General features: G+C 38.6%; 1 protein-coding gene across 17 annotated transcripts in view; it reads right to left on the minus strand.

Moving 5' to 3' along the window:
• The window catches only part of Ktn1 (kinectin 1), a 119,809-nt gene that overhangs the window by 56,023 nt on the left and 45,045 nt on the right, over positions 1 to 18,741 (minus strand). For 11 of the 17 annotated variants that reach the window (XM_037208585.1, XM_028873565.2, XM_037208589.1 and 8 more), the window contains 18 exons: positions 17,733 to 17,899; positions 17,117 to 17,185; positions 15,584 to 15,621; positions 14,181 to 14,271; positions 13,623 to 13,691; positions 13,221 to 13,258; positions 12,999 to 13,080; positions 12,076 to 12,144; positions 7,436 to 7,470; positions 6,917 to 7,007; positions 6,243 to 6,311; positions 5,016 to 5,053; positions 4,007 to 4,097; positions 3,792 to 3,860; positions 2,480 to 2,517; positions 1,768 to 1,858; positions 1,623 to 1,691; positions 820 to 857 (listed from right to left, as the gene is read on the minus strand). In XM_037208585.1, coding sequence (XP_037064480.1) covers positions 820 to 857; positions 1,623 to 1,691; positions 1,768 to 1,858; positions 2,480 to 2,517; positions 3,792 to 3,860; positions 4,007 to 4,097; positions 5,016 to 5,053; positions 6,243 to 6,311; positions 6,917 to 7,007; positions 7,436 to 7,470; positions 12,076 to 12,144; positions 12,999 to 13,080; positions 13,221 to 13,258; positions 13,623 to 13,691; positions 14,181 to 14,271; positions 15,584 to 15,621; positions 17,117 to 17,185; positions 17,733 to 17,899 — 1,252 coding nt within the window. The remainder of the gene's footprint in view (positions 1 to 819; positions 858 to 1,622; positions 1,692 to 1,767; positions 1,859 to 2,479; positions 2,518 to 3,791; positions 3,861 to 4,006; positions 4,098 to 5,015; positions 5,054 to 6,242; positions 6,312 to 6,916; positions 7,008 to 7,435; positions 7,471 to 12,075; positions 12,145 to 12,998; positions 13,081 to 13,220; positions 13,259 to 13,622; positions 13,692 to 14,180; positions 14,272 to 15,583; positions 15,622 to 17,116; positions 17,186 to 17,732; positions 17,900 to 18,741) is intronic. The other 6 variants (XM_037208592.1, XM_028873568.2, XM_037208591.1 and 3 more) reach the window with 1 other exon arrangement.

The following is an 18,741-nucleotide window of genomic DNA, read 5'->3' on the forward strand; positions in this document are numbered from 1 at the left end:
ATGACAGGACAGGACAAGAAAAATTAAGGATAGAAATAAGCCTAAAACTATATACTTTAGTGATTATATACCTACTGCAAGACACCATAAATGTATCTCTAAGCTACAAAGAGAAACTGTCTCAAAAAACCAAAAAGAGAAAGAAAAGAAAGGGGGGGGTTGGGGGGGGCAGAAACAGAGACAGAGAAAGAAAATCAACTTTTGCTGGGCATGGTGGCTCATACCTATATTCCCAGCAGTTGGGAAAAGAAAGTAATGGCAAGTTTGAGGCCAGCCTGATCTACCTAGTAAGTTTCAAGCCAGCCTGAGCAACAAAGTGAGACTCCATCTCAAAAAATAATGACTTTTGCAGGATAAAAAAAATACTGTTCTGGTATTAACACCTAAGAAGGCAGATGGCAGATTTCTATAATCTAACTGGTGGTGATATTTTTATTATTCAGCATGGAACTAGCTTGGCAAGATCCATTCTTCCTATAAGGAAGTACAATTATGATATGCCCATAATCTGTTATGGCTAAGATTACCTCCTGATTTAAATGAAAATCAATTGATTTCCTCTTTATAATAATTGAATGATTTGTTTGTGAGAAAAAAAATCTAAATTTGCAGAAATAATATTGGAGAAAATGGGCACGTCTTCAGACATTCTAAAACATTTAAAAGATCTCTTTACCAGTCATCAGGCAGAAATTTCTGTCTCTAGACTATAATTAATACTTGACCATGAAATCAATGGCCTTTCAGAGACCCCTAAATATTTAATTTTATGTACATTCTGGTACACATCATCAAAATACTAGCTAAAAGCATACTTACATATTTTCAAGTTCTTCAAATCGTGCTGTCGAACATACCTAAGAAACAGATTCACCTTTTTAATGTTAATATCAAAACAAATCAGTTATTACATTATACATGCCAAACCACCCAAGTATAAAATAAAATTAACCATGTGTTAAATTTAAGGTTAGATTGTTTATTAAAAAGAAAAGAAAAGAAACGCTTTTTTTCCCTTTCCATCATTTTTTGGAACAGGAGCTCACTATGTAACCCATGCTGGTCTCAAGCCCACAGTGATCCTTTTACTTCAGCCGTCCAAGAGATGGGATCACAGGTATGAGCCAACAAGCCTGGAGAGAATGAGTTTTCCTCATCATACTTACTTTCTAAAAGGGATTTTTCTAAGCCAGGCTGTGGCAGTGCATGCCTTTAATCCCAGCACTTGGGAGGCAGAGGCAGGAGGATCTCTCAGTTTGAGGCCAGCCTGGTCTACAGAGTGAGATCCAAGACCACCAGGGCTACACAGAGAAACCTTGTCTCAAAACACCAAAAAAAAAGGGGGGGGGATGTTTTCTAAAGGATCACATAGTAGTATGCCAAAGGAGCACAATTAAGCACAAGCCAAGAGCACATGTTGGACAAAGGAAGGGGAAGAAGCATTTAGGCTACTAGCCGGACACGAGGGCAGCCAGCCTTGGCTGGAGAGCAGTAAAGTAAGCGAGAGCAGTAAGTAAACTATGACGCACCCCAGAAACCGAGAGTGTGTGTCTTCTTATCTCTAGAGCCTTACACAGAAGCGCACACTGCTCACGAAGCACACTGCAGGGTTTATACTGTACCTGTGGCGAATCGGGCTGTGCTGCCTCGTGAACATGAGCCTTCAGAGATTCGTTTTCTTCTTGAAGATCCTTAAAAAGAATAGATGGGAATTGATACTCAAATATCAGCAAAGGGCTCTTGTCCCTTATGTTTTTAACTCCTCACCTGTATCCACTTCCCTCTATCCATCAGGTCTTTGTCCTTGTCTTCCAAAGCAGCCTTCATGGTGTTCACCTGTTCTTCCTTGCCTCTTAACCTGGCAAGTTAGGAAGAGAGAGAAATAAAAATTTTTCATGATCTTAAAAAGCAAAAGTATTGAAGACTGTTAGTGTTTTTGTAGTCCAGATCCACTGGACTATTGTAGAAATAAGTATTTTTATAAACCATTAATATAAATGAATACAAGATTTGAGACACCAAATTGAAAAGAGTAAGATAATGAAAGAAAGTCACGTTATCACTGAATAAACAAGGTGGATACACGAATGTAGCTCTGCTCTTACCCTGCGTCCTCCCATCTAGTCAGCATCAGTAAATTCACAGCTTAGCAAACTGGGGTAGGCATCAATTACACAGCCGCTTTCACCTGGCCACTACACTATGCAAGAAGCAACATCTCCATTTAAGGTATACTCTGATTATGACTCCAAAGAATAAGAGTCCTCACACTACCACCTCCTTCCCACAAAAAACTAGTAGCTGTTAAAATATGAGAACCAAAAATACTTTTAAAAAAAAAAAACAACCCTAAAGTGTTTTGAAAAACCTTAGTATTTTCCAGAACACTGAAGTCAAATGATAAAAAAGCTATATTTTTCATTAAATTTAACTTGTAGGAAAGAGGTATTTATAGGAAAATGAGACAAACATTACTTACAAGTTCTGAAGCTCCTGAACTTGAGAAGAGACAGACAACTAAAACACAAAGGACAGAAAAAGCAATTCAAAATCCTTTCCTTCCCCTGATCAAGCTTTATGTTATAATCTTTACAATGTATACACTTCAAAATATCAAAGTCCAAGCTAAATTGTCCACCATGCCAAATTAAGATGTGTTCACATTTCACCCCTCTTGTTCCAGGGAAAGGGACAGTAAAACCCTAACAGGAAGGACGGGGTCAAATAAGGAAGGTGACTATAAAGAGCACACTTGCATAAGGAGGTATTGTTACAGTTGAGAACACAAGTCTTTACCATGCCACACACCACCATACAGTACCAGAATTCTCCAGCCCAGTCTTCAAGAACATGCTCTACAGGGCTCTGTGACTTCCTTAATTTCCTGTTTATTTATCGATGTATTTATTTATGATTTTCTGTGTGCTGAATGTGTGCACATGCACATGCAAATGTGCAAAGAGGCCAGGTCAACACTGTGAATCTAGACTCCTGTAGTGCTCTTCACACCGTGCTCTCAAACGGTCTCTTAACTGAACTGACGCTCTCTGATTGGGTTCACCTAACTGGCCAGTGAGGCCCCGGGACCTTCCTGTCTCTCCTCCAGTGCTCAGGTTATAGCTGTGGGCTGCCATGCGGGGCCTGGGCACAGGAGCTGGACACCTCAGCTCCGGTCCTCGCGCTGGCACAAGCAGCATGTAACCCACTGAGCTGTCTCCCCAGCCCTGGTGTCTTTTCTAGTCAGTCACAGGCAATGTAATGTTTTATCCCATGCCCTCTCAGCCTTGATTCAGATGTCAGCTCTTCAGAAGGAGCCTCTCCTCAAGTCTCAGTCACAAAAACTATCTCCAATCCTAGCACAGGGCTTTGACGATGGATGAACGAATCATCTCGTCCATACAATCGCACCATTTTAATGACGACTTATCAGATTCAATTTCATAAAACCATCTACCAAGTAAAAATGTCTACTTCTAGAATCTCCAAGGAAATTCCTTTTTTTTTTCTTCTACATTCAGAGGATGAATACACATTCTAGTCCATGTAGTTTGTTTTATCAGAGTGTTCTGTATTTGCATGTTTTAAACTGACTAAAATGAAACATTAATACAGAGAATTTGTTCTAGAAGAGTGCCTTAGTAAAAGGTTTTAAAAAGCAATATAAATAAATATACTTGTAGCAAAATATTAAAGGACTTTTTCTGAATAGCAAGAGGTACAAAATTTAAAAGTAGCTCACAAATAACATAAACACTAATAAGTCTGTCATGCTGTGGCTCTGGGAGTTTTACCTGGTGAGCCTTTTCAAGCTGGGCATTTCCTATTTCTTCTTTTAGAACCTCTATTTCCTGTTTCAAAGCCTTGACAATGATAAAACAGACAAGATTGGACAATGGAAAACACACTGAAGTTGACAAAGAAATGCAACATACAAACACATGAAATCAAATGGTATTAACTCGACGTGATAAACAGAAAGGCCAGACACTGCTCTCTCTCCTAATACCTGAACAGTTTTCTCCTTATTAGCAACTTTGAGAAGTTCAACTTCTAGAAGCTCTTCCACAGACTTGATCTGTCCATCTTTCTCATGGATCCTTAAACAAACAAATCAAGTATTAACCTGACTAGAAATCACTGCAATCCACCAACTAAGCATAAAAACAGCACCACATCATGAGAAGCCTTTCCAAGCCAACTCCTTCATTTAAAGTGAAACAGTAACTCGACTTCACAGACAAAAAGCAGAGGAAATACCTAAAGCTCCTTTTCAGTAAGAATTTAATCAGCAACTACTAAGATCTATGCATACGAGAAGTTGGTGGTTTACTTCAAAAATACACAGAAATCTGTTTGTACCATGAAGAATACCAACACCAGGGAGAATCAAATTCCATTCAGTGACACTGGATTATAGGATTTTGAGCTTACTACACAATATGGCATTAAAACTGATAGGTACCTCGCAAGGGGAATGAATACATGCATGGAACTATCTCTCTGTGCAACATAAACTCATCTGTAATATCCTCTGCTAAACACGGAAAATTAACAATTGATGTTACAAAAAAAAGAATCAATTATGAAAATGAATTTTAAAAAAGATAAAAATCTTTGAATTTGGGTAGCACAGCTAATCTCCCTTAGTCCACAGATGAGAAATTCTAGAATGAAGATTCAACTGAGCCAGGTGTGGTGGTATACTCAGGAAGTGAGAGGGAGGAGCGTCAGGAATGAAGACACCATCCCAAGTATGTAGTGAACCCTGGCCAGACTGGACTAGAAAGGGAGAGAGGGTGAGGAGGAGGTAGAAGAGGGAGAAGCAGGGGAGTAATGTATGTCAATTCTAGACAGATAGATTAGATGACTGACTGATTTTTAGAGAGAGAGATAGAGACAGAGATAGATAGATGTAATAATGTATGTCAACTCTCCCAAATAAACAAAACTCCATTTAATAGCATTAAGAAAACAAGTCAAAAGAAAAAGACCTTTATAACAATGTTATCACTTACGATTTCCTAAGTTCTTCAATTAGAGACACAAAAGAAACCTAGAAATAGAAAGTTGCATAATTTAGTAACTTTTAAAATTGTGAGTCAGAAATAGAAATACATAATCCCTAAATTTGTTATTATACAAATAAAAACCAAAAGGAAAAAGGAAACCAAGAAATTCTTTCTAGATTTGCTTAACGTCATAATGGTGAAAAGGAGTATCATTTTGAGACTACTAAGTACAGCCTAGAAGAATAATCATTAGATAAATGCTTAATTAGTTAATTAGTAATTCTAACCAGGGGAGAAATTACACCTAAGAAATGGCCTCATTTCATGTAGCCTTTGTTGCCATTATTAGAGACTCGAGTTCTGTGTGTAGTCAAAACCTGTATTGCTGTATTAAAGAGAAAATAACCAGCAAGACGGCTCAGAGGATAAGTGCTCAGATAAGTGCTCGTCATGCAAGCCTGATGATGATGTACACAAATGTGGAAGGAGAGAGCGAGCACGTCCTAAGTGGTCCTGTGACATAGGTACCTTCATATATCCTACACACAGCGACAACAACAATAATAAAGTTTTTAGATAAAGAAAGTTGGGCTGGAGAGACGGCTGAAAAGCGGAAAGCACGTGTACTCTTGCAGAGGACCCAGCTTCTCCACCCAGCACCCACACAGCAGCTCACAATCCTTTCAGACTCCAGACACATGCAATTCGGTGCCCTCTTCAGACCTCTGTGGGCACTGCCTGCGTGTGGTGCACGGGCATACATACAAGCAAAATACTCAATCACATAAAATATAAGTAACTATAACTAAAGAGAAGAAAAAGAGGAAATCCTATTTGGAGTAGTTCACAGAATGCCTACCTAGCATGCAGACAGTTTTCAATAAATTACATCTTCTATTACTACTCAAGTCACTAATGATTCATTGATGAAAAGTTTAATTGAAAAATTCAGCCTTGAGGCCGGGCGGTGGTGGCGCACACCTTTAATCCCAGCACTCGGGAGGCAGAGCCAGGCGGATCTTTGTGAGTTCGAGGACAGCCTGGGCTACCAAGTGAGCTCCAGGAAAGGCGCAAAACTACGCAGAGAAACCCTGTCTCAAAAAACCAAAAAAAAAAAAAAAAAAAAAAAAAAAAAGAAAAATTCAGCCTTGGAAAAAAAACAACTTGGGTGTTACATTTCACGCGCCAGCTGTGTCTACTGAAGGGGAATGTGGGGGTCAAAGTGTGCATTACCTGATCACTCTGCTTGGCCTTTAACTCTTGAACTTCTTTCGTCAGGGTTGAGTTTTCCGTTCTTATGGCCTGTTTTCAAAACCATAAGCACAATATACGTTTTTATTCTTGAACCACTAACTAGTTCCAAATAATCTATCCCACTCTGTCATCCTTCCTCTTCTACCCTTTCCCTATAACCTTCATAGTTAGTCAACCATTTCGTAATTCAATTATCACCATATACATTTCAACTGAAATGCTGGCCTCCTCAAAGACAGTGTGCCACTTTTCAGTTAAGCCACGGACGGCAGTCATAAATTCAATTACACCTTTTAATTTTCTTCCCCAAAGGTCCATGTTAATGTAGTAAGGGCTACCAGTGAGCACAGAGCAGCTGTACTTGTTCTCAAGTCTCATCCCAAAGCCACTCACAGACTTAGGACGTCTGCTAGGGACCGCTGGTTAGAATCTGAACGTACATACTACAAACCACAGTGACAAGATCTACCTAACTGAGGTGAACACTACCATCATCTACACATTTTTAATTTCTAGAGAAATATCGTGTAAATTCAATGACATTTTTTATGAACTTGTAACATGTAGTACAGAGCTTCGGGAAAACAATTACAACGAAACCCCTTTGCACTGACTGAATCAAGCCAAGGAAAACAATCCAGAAAATGTCTCACATTCAGCTCCTCCTCCTTGGTGGCCACCTGAATGAGTCCAGTTTCAAGTAATTCTTCTACCGTCTTCAACTTCTCATCTTTTTCTTGAATGCTGAAATTATAAATTTAAAACATACATATGAACTATTAGGTCAAGGTAAATATCATTCCTAAGTATTTTACATAGATCAACTCCTCTATTCCTTATTCATTATGAACTTTTAATTCTAGAAAGATTTCTGAGGATTTCAATTATGGTGTTAAGGTGAACTCTTCACTAACAAGGAAAATGTGCTCAGGGAATGTATGGACTAACAGTCTGAACAAGTCAATCAATATCACATGACACCCACAAGATACCATAAGGGAACCCAGCTAATCCACAACCCAGAACATTCTTTTCTACCACAAGATAGTACTTTAAAAATCTAGATGATTACTATGATTATTATTATGATTATTATTATTATTAGCTAACAATTCTGTCACCACAAATTTGGTAGGAATGAGTGACCAAAGGATGAGAAGTTAAACTCTTACCATTTTTCCATTTGTTCCACAACATCTTTATTAGGCTAAAAACAAAAACATCAGAAAAGGCTTCAATTCTACCAAGTTTGCATAAGATAAAATTAGTTCAGAAAAAGACTCTGTGGAAATAACTTAGGATTCTAAGTAATTCCAAAGTGTAGTCCTTATTTGAGGACTGCTCACAATTATAAATTTTTTTCTTCAAAACAGTAGGAAAGAGACCTCTAGATACAGGATACAGAAGGAGGGGCATGGCGCTGGCAAAAGGAACTCAGAACTTAAGGATACCTTTTAGTCACTAAGAAGGATAATTAATGGGAAGATCTCCTCAAGACAAAATTTAGGCCTGTAAGGCTGAAGTCACAAGAGGCCTTTTCCTTCTGTCAGCTGTTATTTCCCTATACTGTAGATAACATAAATGCAACTGCACAGACCTTGTCACAGTCCAATGGTTTCTGAACATGTAGAGAGAAATCATGAAAATGTTACCAGACCGAAATAGAGACTCTAAAGTGCTTGCACAAACGCATCTCCCCAGAAAGCACAGAAAACATGACATTACAACTGACCCTAGGCCCTTGACCCTCAGTCCTAGAACCCCACTGTGTGCTCACAGACACAAATTCCCAGAGTCACCAGTGTGTGTCTGGAAGCAAAGCTTTCTCCCTCCATGTTCTCAGACACTCAGCAATTTAGTAGTCTGGCAAACAGGTCGGGGGTTTTCTGTCCACATCTCATGAAACAATCTCCTAATCCTGTTATTTTCTGATTTTTTAAACTATCTCATTATACTCATTTTCAAAAATAAAACTAAAGTTTCCTTTGCCAAATCTGAGGCCTAAGATTCCACCTCTTCTATATTTCTAAATTAGTCCCTTCAGTGCCTACACTCAGGTCCTCATCTTTACTCATCTTGAACATCATAATGCCCAAATTCTGTCTGTAGTTCATAAGGACTGCTTTGTTAGATCCAAAGGAAGAGTGCCCCAATGAGGAAAATTTGTTCCTACCCTAAAAAAGGACAGAGGAATTTGCTAAAGTACATTATACCAATCTGACAGTATAGAAACAACTCTTAGAGAAGTTGCTTTTTATAAACTTAACACTCTCATGAAGTCAGTTTTTAATCCATATTTGTTTCAATGAATCCCATCTTCCAAGAGAGACAACACTCTGAAGACCAGCTTTGCTGTGCCTAATTATTTAGGTGTCCTATGCGCTCACTCTACCCTACTGCTTTTCTGACTCCCGGCTTCAGAGGCCTCACTTCTGCCACTGTGACTTCTCTCACACGTAGAGGAAATGTTTATCCACCCTTGCAATGCTCTTCAGGGTTGCATCGGGTTCACAGCCTTATACAATGAACCAAGGTTTCCTAATTACACCCTAGCAAGTCTGTCTCTAGCCCCTACAGCCTATTCTCTACACAAGATCTCAGCCTGCTCTCAATGTATGGCAATTCTGTTGCACACCACCATGCTGTTGAAAAGTTTTCTCTCAGCCTCAACTGCCCCTCACTGTTCAGCAAATTCTTGGCTAAGTTATCCCATGTTACCTTCAAACAAACTCTTACTGTACACCTAGACACAGTTCAAGAATTTAACTCACCACATTTTCCTTCTATACACAGCTATCTGCATATTAAGTCATATTCTCAAGGCAAGAATCATGTCTCATTCACCTCCAGAGCCTCAGCATAGAAATAAATACCTAGTGTATACTCAACTAAACAAATACTCAATGAACTCAATTTCTCTTAATGAAATAATATTTAGTTAAGTATTCTGGTTCTTCAGCTCAAATACTGACCAACATTTTACTTTACTACACACTTTATCAACCTAATCCAATCCTATTACTTCCTGCAGGATGATTAACCTAAATCTTCTATAATTCAGTATGATCATGAAGAGGTGGAAGGCAAAGAAAAACAATTTCCCATGATTTCTACTTAACACTGATCACAGACTCTTAAAAGCCTACGGGAGCAAGGATGAAGGCATGCCGCTGCTCAGCTATCACTCCAGCAAGCACACCCAGCCACGATGACAAGCAGAGCTTGCCTGTCTTCCCTAGGCATTAGCTAGTGACCGGCAAACATGCACACCGCCAGCCTGCCTTTCCTCGGTGTCTAAGCACATTCCCATAGCTGAGGCCTCTGGCCTTCGCTCCTCCTACACCTGCAGAAACACCAGTATGGCAACATGACCAGCTTCTCCTGCACTCAGTTCAACTTCTTCCTCCAGAATAAAACCATCGGGCAAGAGAGCCGAAAGTTTCACATCACAAACTTGTTCTCTTAACTGTCACTTGGAATTCTAATTGCTACATAGGAAGGAGGAGGTTAAGCAAAGTTTTTATCTCTTATTTCACAATCAGTAACAATGAAAGGTGACCTCAGGAGGAGCCACAGAGTGAAGCTGGCAAGATGGCTGAGGAAAGAGAGGAGCCTGTAGTCAAGCCTGACGACCAGAGTTCACCACGGGCGGTCCACGTGGTGGAGGGAGAACTGATTCCTGAACTACACTGCAAGCTGTTCTCGGAACGCCCTACAATGGATGCACACAATAAGTCAATGTTTAAAGAAAAGTACGTCTTCTTTACTAAGACAAAAGGGCTCAGGTACATATCAAATTTTAAAATAAACATACATGTCACTCATGTACCTTCTAACTTATTTTTTATAAAACCAGAGAACATATTTAAGAATTACCTAATAGCAGATCTAAATTAGTCTCATAAAATGAGGTTCCATCTCCTTGATTCTTTTGAATAAATACAAATTTGTGGCTACAAAAAATGTGTTCAGAGAACATGAGAACACTCCACCTCACACTAACAGAATACCTCAAGTGTACATCATGTCAGATAGAAAGCTGAGTTGGTAATAAAAGAATGAGAAATTTTTGTTCAAAATAGTCATTTCCACAACTGCGGTTTAAACTTCTGTGTAAAACAATAGAAAGCCGTGTTTTCAAAGCATCATGGGATCTGGAGGTTCCTGTTAAATAGGCTGCGAATATCAGTTTGGCAAAGAACAGAAGTTTACAAGGTTGTTTCTATTTTTTTCCTATTTACAAATATTTTATGAAAATGTTAAGTATGTCTGACAAACATAAGAAAAGGCATTCATTTTCATTTCCTTACTGACATTTTCAGCCCCCATGAGTTAAAAGGGGTCTTAAAGTCTCAGGATTCCCAGCTATCAGGAAGGCTTGACAGGTAAAGTGTGAGTTTAATCCACAGAACCCATAGATGCAGGAGAGAGAGTACATACCAACATACAACTCACACACAGACACATGCATGTGCTCACTCTCTCATATACATACCCTACATAAATTAATAAATAAGTGTTTTTAAAAATAGAATGGAAAAAAGATTCAGGCTTTCTTTTCAAATGCAGGCCCTCTTTTTGGCTTGGTTTGGTTTTTCTAGACAAGGCTTCTCTGTGTAACTTTGGCTGTCTTGCAACTCACTACATAGACCAAGCCTGGCCTGGAACTCAAGAGATTCACCTGCCTCTGCCTCCAAAGTGCTGGGATTAAAGGTATGTGCCACCACTGCCTGGCTACCAAGTTTATATTCTAATGTAGCATGAAATAGCAAGAGTTTCTAGACTACTTTGTTGCTAAATTTTTCATATATTTGTTTGTTTGTTGAGATGCGTGCACGTGAATATGTGTGCGTGCGTGCGTGCGTGCGTGCGTGCGTGCGTGCGTGCATGTGTGCGTATCTCATGGCTCACATGTGGAGGTCAAAAAACAACTAGTGGGCGGTGGTCCTCTCCTTCCACCTTGTAGTTCCCAGAAATCAAACTGAGGTCCTCAGGATTGGTAGGAAATACCTTCAGCTTCTCAGCTGTCTGGCCAGCTCCTAGAATACTTTCTGGAAGTATAACCTGAAGGGTTTATGTGAGGAAAGCAGGAAAGCAACACTATGGAAGCACCAGAGAAAGACACCATTGGACGCTGGCTTATGAAGAAGCAGAGCCACTCATACAGAAAGACAGAGAGTGGGGAAGTGGGTGATAAGGAATATCTATGTTCTTTTAAAGAATATATATGTGTGTGTATTGTAAAAGGGACCGTGTGTGTGTGTGTGTGTGTGTGTGTGTGTGTGTGTGGTGTGTGTGTGTATTCCTCATCATCCACCTTACCACTATATGTGTGTGTGTGTATACACACACACATATTTTTAAAATGTAACGATTTAGATAGATGTGACCTATATGCAAATTATGAGACTAAACAATATATTTAAGCTTTGCCATTCAAATCTAAATCATTTAGTATAACTTTGGTGTGAAAGACTGAGTAAAAGGTCTCAGAAACGTTATGCAATTTCAAGGTACTCGTAAGTTGCAAACCCACTCTCCTTTTGAGAAACTATAAAGCCTGTATGAAAAGGTTAAGGCTCCAAAAACAGATTTCTTTTTCTTTCCTTTTTTTGCAAAATATTTATGAAAAGATTGACATTTGCTTCATCTCAGAGACACAAAACTTTAATTTTGAAACCTGGTAAGCACAAAATGAGCATGGTGCATTTAACAGACACATCTAACTTTAAGCATGCTTTCTCAATCAGTTGTTTCTCACTAGACCTTCTTACACTCGGGCTGTCCCACACTACTGCATGAAAAGCCTCACCTGCTGAGAAATGACGATCTGCAGCTTCTGAACTTCCAGCTGTAATGCTTTGTTCTGGTCGTTCAGAATCTGGAAAAATGAAGCCCAGTTTACTTTTTAAGAGAGGGAAAGGCAGTAACTGTATGAATCGAGCTTCAGAACAAGCAACCCCATACTGCTGCTTCAGGTGTTCAGAGCAATGCTGCAGTTCCATGCAGACATAAAATCCAGGGTTCAACGGAGATTAGCGCTGCAGCATCAGTGCAGACAGCAAAACCCACACAATGTGAAATACTCATTTCAAGATGCCAAGGCATGCTGGGGGCGGAATAGATGTCAAACATTTGATTTAAGATACGATAAAATACATCCAGGCAAAAAGCCTATTAAAAATTCACTATTCACATAAGCTACCAAATAAATTAAGGAAACAATGTTTCCAAATGACTGTATTAAAAAATAGCATTTTTATAGCCAAATGAATGGAAACACATGAACTATGAACCAAAGGCTGAGGGGGCCCCAGCTGGATCAGGCCCTCTGAATAGGAGACAGTTGAATAGCTTGATCAGTTTGGGAGGCAACTAGGCAGTGGGACCAAGTCCTGTGCTCATTGCATGAGTTGGCTGTTTGAAACCTGGAGCTTATGCAGGGACACTTGGCTCAGTCTGGGAGGAAGGGACTGGACCTGCCTGGACTGAGTCTACCAGATTGATTGCAGTCCTCGGGGGAGGATTTGCCCTGGAGGAGGTGGGAATGGGGGGTAAACTGGGGGTAAGGGAAAGGTGTGGGAGGGGGAGAATAGGGGAACCCGTGGCTGATATGTAGAACTGAATGGTATTGTAAAATAAAATTAAAAAAAAAATAGCATTTTTAGAGTCATTATAACTAAACTTATATGAAGTTATTCTGAGAAAGCTGAGTACACAAGATTAATCACACACCTTAAATTCTTCCATTTTGCTTGCAATTTCATGCTGCAGCTGCTCTTCAAGCAATCTTATTTTATCGTCCTTGACCTGAATACTATGAGAAGAAACGTATCAATTAAAACTCGTTCATTCAAGGTTTTCAGGGGCTCTCTATGTAAGACGCCTCAGTTGGAAGCAGCACTGCCCATGACAGAGAATGTGCCAGTCAGTGTCTGCACAGGACACAGTGCTTACCTTTTCTGCGCCTTTTCTACCGCATGGACTGCAGCAGCCTGTAGTCAGAATAAAACCAAAATCTCATCACTTCTTAGGAAACAATAGAACTAGTCACTTATCCATATAAAACTTGTATTTCCATACATTTGGATTAAAGCTATAACAAAACTACATACTTCGGTGTTTTATTGTCCATTATTTTTTACTTCTCAGAGGAAATTTTCCCTGATTAAAAAGTTTGCCTTTTGTACATTAGAAGAAAAGGGATGAAACGAGCAGCAGATTAAGACTGTCTGAACAATCTCCTCTATCTCAGAAACAATTAATTCATTGTATCCAATTCATAGTTCCAATAGGAATAGGTAAATAAGAAAAGGCAAATCAAAATTCTTCAGAGGAAAATAGACAAAAATCATGTACCTGTTCATTAGCCAGGGCCTGCAATTTCTGCACTTCAGCTTTTAATAAGAAATTCATATTCTGTATATCCTAGAGCAATAAAAAGTGTACATGGCATTAAAAGTATTTCATAAAATTTACTTTACAATATATCTGTTCTACTTTAAGAGTTAAAGCTGGGCGTTGGTGGCGCACACCTTTAATCCCAGCACTCGGGAGGCAGAGCCAGGCGGATCTCTGTGAGTTCGAGGCCAGCCTGGGCTACCAAGTGAGTCCTAGGAAAGGCGCAAAGCTACACAGAGAAACCCTGTCTCGAAAAACCAAAAAAAAAAAAAAAAAAAAAAAAAAAAAGAGTTAGTTAAAGGTCTCAAATTACAAATTTCCTAAATCAAAAAAAAAAACATCATCTATTTCTATTACTTGCCAAACTTCTGAAATTGTTATGAAATGCATCCTCTGAGTAAAAACCTTTTGGTGAGTTCCAAAGTATGTCATCCTTCATGGAACACATACTAACTATAATCTTCAACTCTGAGTCCTATCAAATACCGCAGCAGCAAGCTGTAGGAATCACTGTACCTTAAGCTCCTCCTCTTTGCTTGCTAAGTGGTCGTGTTCACTTGCTAAAGAATCTTCAGTCTGCTTTAGCTGCTTGTCCTTTTCTGCAATCCTTCAAAAAGGAAATACAATTGTGCTTTTAATAAGCATTTACAAACCAAAGAATTGAGTCTTATCTGGAAAGGATAATCTTAACTAAGTTTCATATAACTGTACTTTCTCTTTCAACAGACTCTATTTAGTCTACTAGTAACTGTCATACATAATACACTAAAATATCATTCGTGTGTGTGTGTGTGTGTGTGTGTGTGTGTGTGTGTGTGTGAGAGAGAGAGAGAGAGAGAGAGAGAGAGAGAGAGAGAGAGAGAGAGAGAGAGAGAGAGAGAGAGAGAGAACAACTTGCAAAAGTCTGTTCCCTCCTTCTAGCATGTGAGACCAGGAGATAAAATTTGGGTCATCAGGCTGGACAATGAGAGCCTTTTCTACTAAGGCATTTCTCCAGCCCAAAATATCCCCTATTTTATGGCAAGATGGTGGCTCAAACCTGTACTCAAGAAGCTAAGGCAGGAGGATCACCACAAATTAAAGGCCAGCCTGGGTTACAGAATGAGACCTCAAATCATAGATAGATACAAAGATGGAAAGACAGACAGATCCATTGTTTAAAACTTGAGTCAAAGAAGTTAGTTTACATTAAGAAGTCTGACATCGGGGCTGGAGAGATGGCTCAGAGGTTAAGAGCACCAACTGTTCTTCCAGAGGTCCTGAGTTCAATTCCCAGCACCCACATGGTGGCTCACAACCATTTGTAATGAGATCTGGCACCCTCTTCTGTATACATAATAAATAAATAAATCTTTAAAAAAAAAAAAAAGTCTGACATCAAAACCAGATTATAGGACATCTGTAAACACAACCCATATCGTATAGTTATCCAACACGAAACAACGCAAATGGACTTTGAGTGTACAGCCTACTGTCACAGGGCTAGACACAGAAGAGCCACAGGTACAAAGCAAACACAAGCACTAATTCCTTCCACTACTCTGGAAACAGAACTGCCTCTTCTACCTAATGACCAATTTCCCACATGAAGGAAAGCTTGCCCAGCTCTTTACAATAACAAAAAACAGCATGTAATGTTTGGGGACTAAACAGAAACAGGCTAAAAGAAAAGAGCAAAATAGAGTTTAGAGTAATTTTTCAAACAGATCAGAGTATGCAGTTAATTGTATATTGTATCAAATGACTATCTGTTAGTGGTTATAACACAACTGTAAGAGAAGTATAGAATGGCAGGCTATAGAGTTTAGAGTAATTTTTCAAACAGATCAGAGTATGCAGTTAATTGTATATTGTATCAAATGACTATCTGTTAGTGGTTATAACACAATTGTAAGAGAAGTATAGAATGGCAGGCTTACACTTTATGTAATTCTTCTGCTAGAACTGAAGCGGAGGTCTGAGAAAGAAAAACATTATCAACATAAGAGCATTTGAGAAAAAGCTTAAAAGCTGTACAATAATAATCACAACGGAGCTTTAAAAAAACAAAAACAAAAACGAGAAATTAACATACACCAAGTTGTTAAAGACATATCTGGCCTATGGTGAGTTGCCATCATTCTGAAAGCACATCTGATCACCAACAGCCAGTATTAGGAAATTACATACACATCACGTCACAGAATAGTAAGACTTAAGCAAGTGGGCAGGCCTGGGGACTATAAAACTGACAAGATACAAGTATGTAAGGGGCAGGTCCATCTCTTCCTCAACACAATCTTCTGAAATGATCCTCTTCACGATTAAGACAACAGGGAGAACGCAAGTGCCACCTTTCCACTATTAAAGGTGTTCTCAGCACCCTCTAAGGCATTTCTGACCAAGTCTGTCCGCTGATGATAAAGATATCAATCCAATCTGAGTTGGTAACTCATAAATCTACAGCTCCATTCTGCTATATTAAGTAGTTCTCCCTCAATTAATTTTAAAGTATCATCTACAAGAAAGCAATTAGGAAAAAACATTTATGTGCATCAAGCTTTGGGAGTTTGAACTCTAAAGTATACTTACAATGTTAAAATCACTTTTTACATAAATCAATTTTCCTTTTTAAAGATTGATTTTTATTTTGAATATGTGTAAGTGTTGTTGGGGGCATAGGCACATGAGTGCAGATGATGGAGGCGGCCATTAGACCCCTGAATTGCCTGGTCCAGATACTGGGAATTGAACTCTGGTTCTCTGGAACAGGAGCAGGCACACTTTACTACTGAGCCACCTCTCCAGCCCAAGAGTCAAATTTCTAGTACTTGTTGCTACAAATAATTTTTATAATTTGAAAGTTGAACTGAAATTGAAATTTGTACTATGAATATTTGTGGAAACTTTCTCTTTTTCTGAACATTTTATCATATATATTCCAAAGCCAATCTATCAATCAATCAAAGTGCAGGGCAATGGTATCAAACATCAAGTTTTATCATACCGGTTTTTAAAATTCTGCAATGTTTATTATTAACTAAACTGAAACACACACTTCAAATTGAGTCCTCTGCAAATAACACCTTGGAAGCTGTGGTTGACACAGCTACCTCTATGCATGTGAGAGATTCCTAAGGGTAAGTCGTTATTCTGTGACAGTGCACCAATCACTACATTAGTCCCTATCCTAAGATCTGCTTGGCTATCCTTCTGTTTTGTGACAGAGCTTGGAGCATTTCTCCCAGAGGTGAGTGCTCTCACCTAACTCTTCTAATTATACAGATTTGGGTTCGTGGTACTTCCCAAGTATTACACATAATATTTAGTGTTTGAAACTTGGGGCCACTACATACTAATTCTCTGACTAGTCTCCCAACGACTGAAGTCTGGTAATACACAGGCATTCAGATAATTGTTCAAACAGCTAGAAAGCTACGATTAATGGTAAGCAATTAAAAATGCACCATTACCTGGGCAGCTATCTGGGAATGGAATTGTTGAATCTGAGCTTTCAAAGCCTCATTTTGTTCCAAAATATCCTTTTCATCAACATAAAACAAAAGAGAGGGGACAAATGTATTATTAATGTATATCCACATGTACATGAACTCAATGATTTACATGTTCTTGGTTTATCTTTAAATTGTCTTTATTTAAAGTAGTTAAGCATTTTATTTTGAGTTAATTTATAAGGCAGACATTTAGGCTGTTTTACTGTCCCTGATCCTACTATAAGAAGTCCTAAGGAAGTAGGTTAATTCATCTTTTAACAAGTTCTCAAAGATTAAATGTTAATTATTTACCACTATTAAGAATTAAGACATACATACCACACTTATCTCAATTCCTTTTTCTTAATGATTTAGAATTGAAATGGAAATTTATTTGAACGTAATATATTTACATAGACATAGTTTTTAAATTTTTTGCAATTTTTAAATTAAAATATAATTATACCACCCTCCCCAATATCTCCAATGGCCCTTCTCCCACTCTCTCAAATTCATGATCTTTCTTTAATTATTATTGTTACACATATAAACACATAAATACAACCCCTTATTTTTAAAGAAAGAAAAATAATACCTGAACTTGAATTTGCAAAGACTCTTCTTTGCTCGCCCTCTTCTGCTCTGACTCCATTAACTGCATTAGTCTTTGCTCCAACTGCTGTTTCGATACCAATGTGTCTGTGAGCTTACTATGCAGACTCTGGACTTCATTTTCTTTGGCCACAAATTTACTTTGTAAGTCTGTAGCAAACAAAAACACTCCATCTTATCAAATGCCTCATCTTTCCCCCTTCCACCCATAGTGTAGGCGTCAGCTTCTCGAGAACCCTTCCACGATGTCTCTGCCCTTCTGCAGCCTCCGCGTCATCCTTCCCTATAATACCCTCTCTAATTCCTGCTGGCCTAAGAGTGAGTTCTTCTGGGTCAGAGATTATCTTGGCACAATACTCAAAAAACATTAAGTAAATGGGATACAAAACTTTTAAATGGTTCTACCATTTCCTGAAAGGACTCTTTATTTCCCCAAAGATACATTAATAATTATGTTAGCAAATTTCATGTAAATTCCTTGAACTCTGCTACAAAGAAAGATGCCAAGAAAATCTATTATGTAAAAGCTGACATTTAAAATGCCATTTAATTAATTTGAAATGAAGGGTAACTTTTCTGTTTGTCTTTCTTCTTTCCTACAGATAACACCCGAAGAGGATATATCAGAAAAAGTATAAACCATCTTAACTCAAAAATCACAATAAATGAAGACAAAATGAATTTAAAGACAACCACTAACTTGGCAGAAAAGAGGAAGGGGAACACCCTAAATCAAAATGATTAATGACAGGAGATATCAGGCAGCATGAGAACCATGGCCCTGTCCCATACCATGAACAAGTCCATACATAGGTCAGAGTGAACCCATTACCACAGACAGAAACAAGCTATGCTTGAGCACCTGTCTCCAAAGAAAGATAAATTTTCACATCTATAAAACAATACAACTCAGAAAGAAATCCTAAAAATTAAATATATAATGGACATGTCTGGGATTAAAACTCAAGAAGCATAATATTTACTACCAAAAG

The sequence above is a fragment of the Peromyscus leucopus genome, chromosome 9, assembly GCF_004664715.2.
Source record: "Peromyscus leucopus breed LL Stock chromosome 9, UCI_PerLeu_2.1, whole genome shotgun sequence".
Classification (NCBI taxonomy): Eukaryota; Metazoa; Chordata; class Mammalia; order Rodentia; family Cricetidae; genus Peromyscus; species Peromyscus leucopus.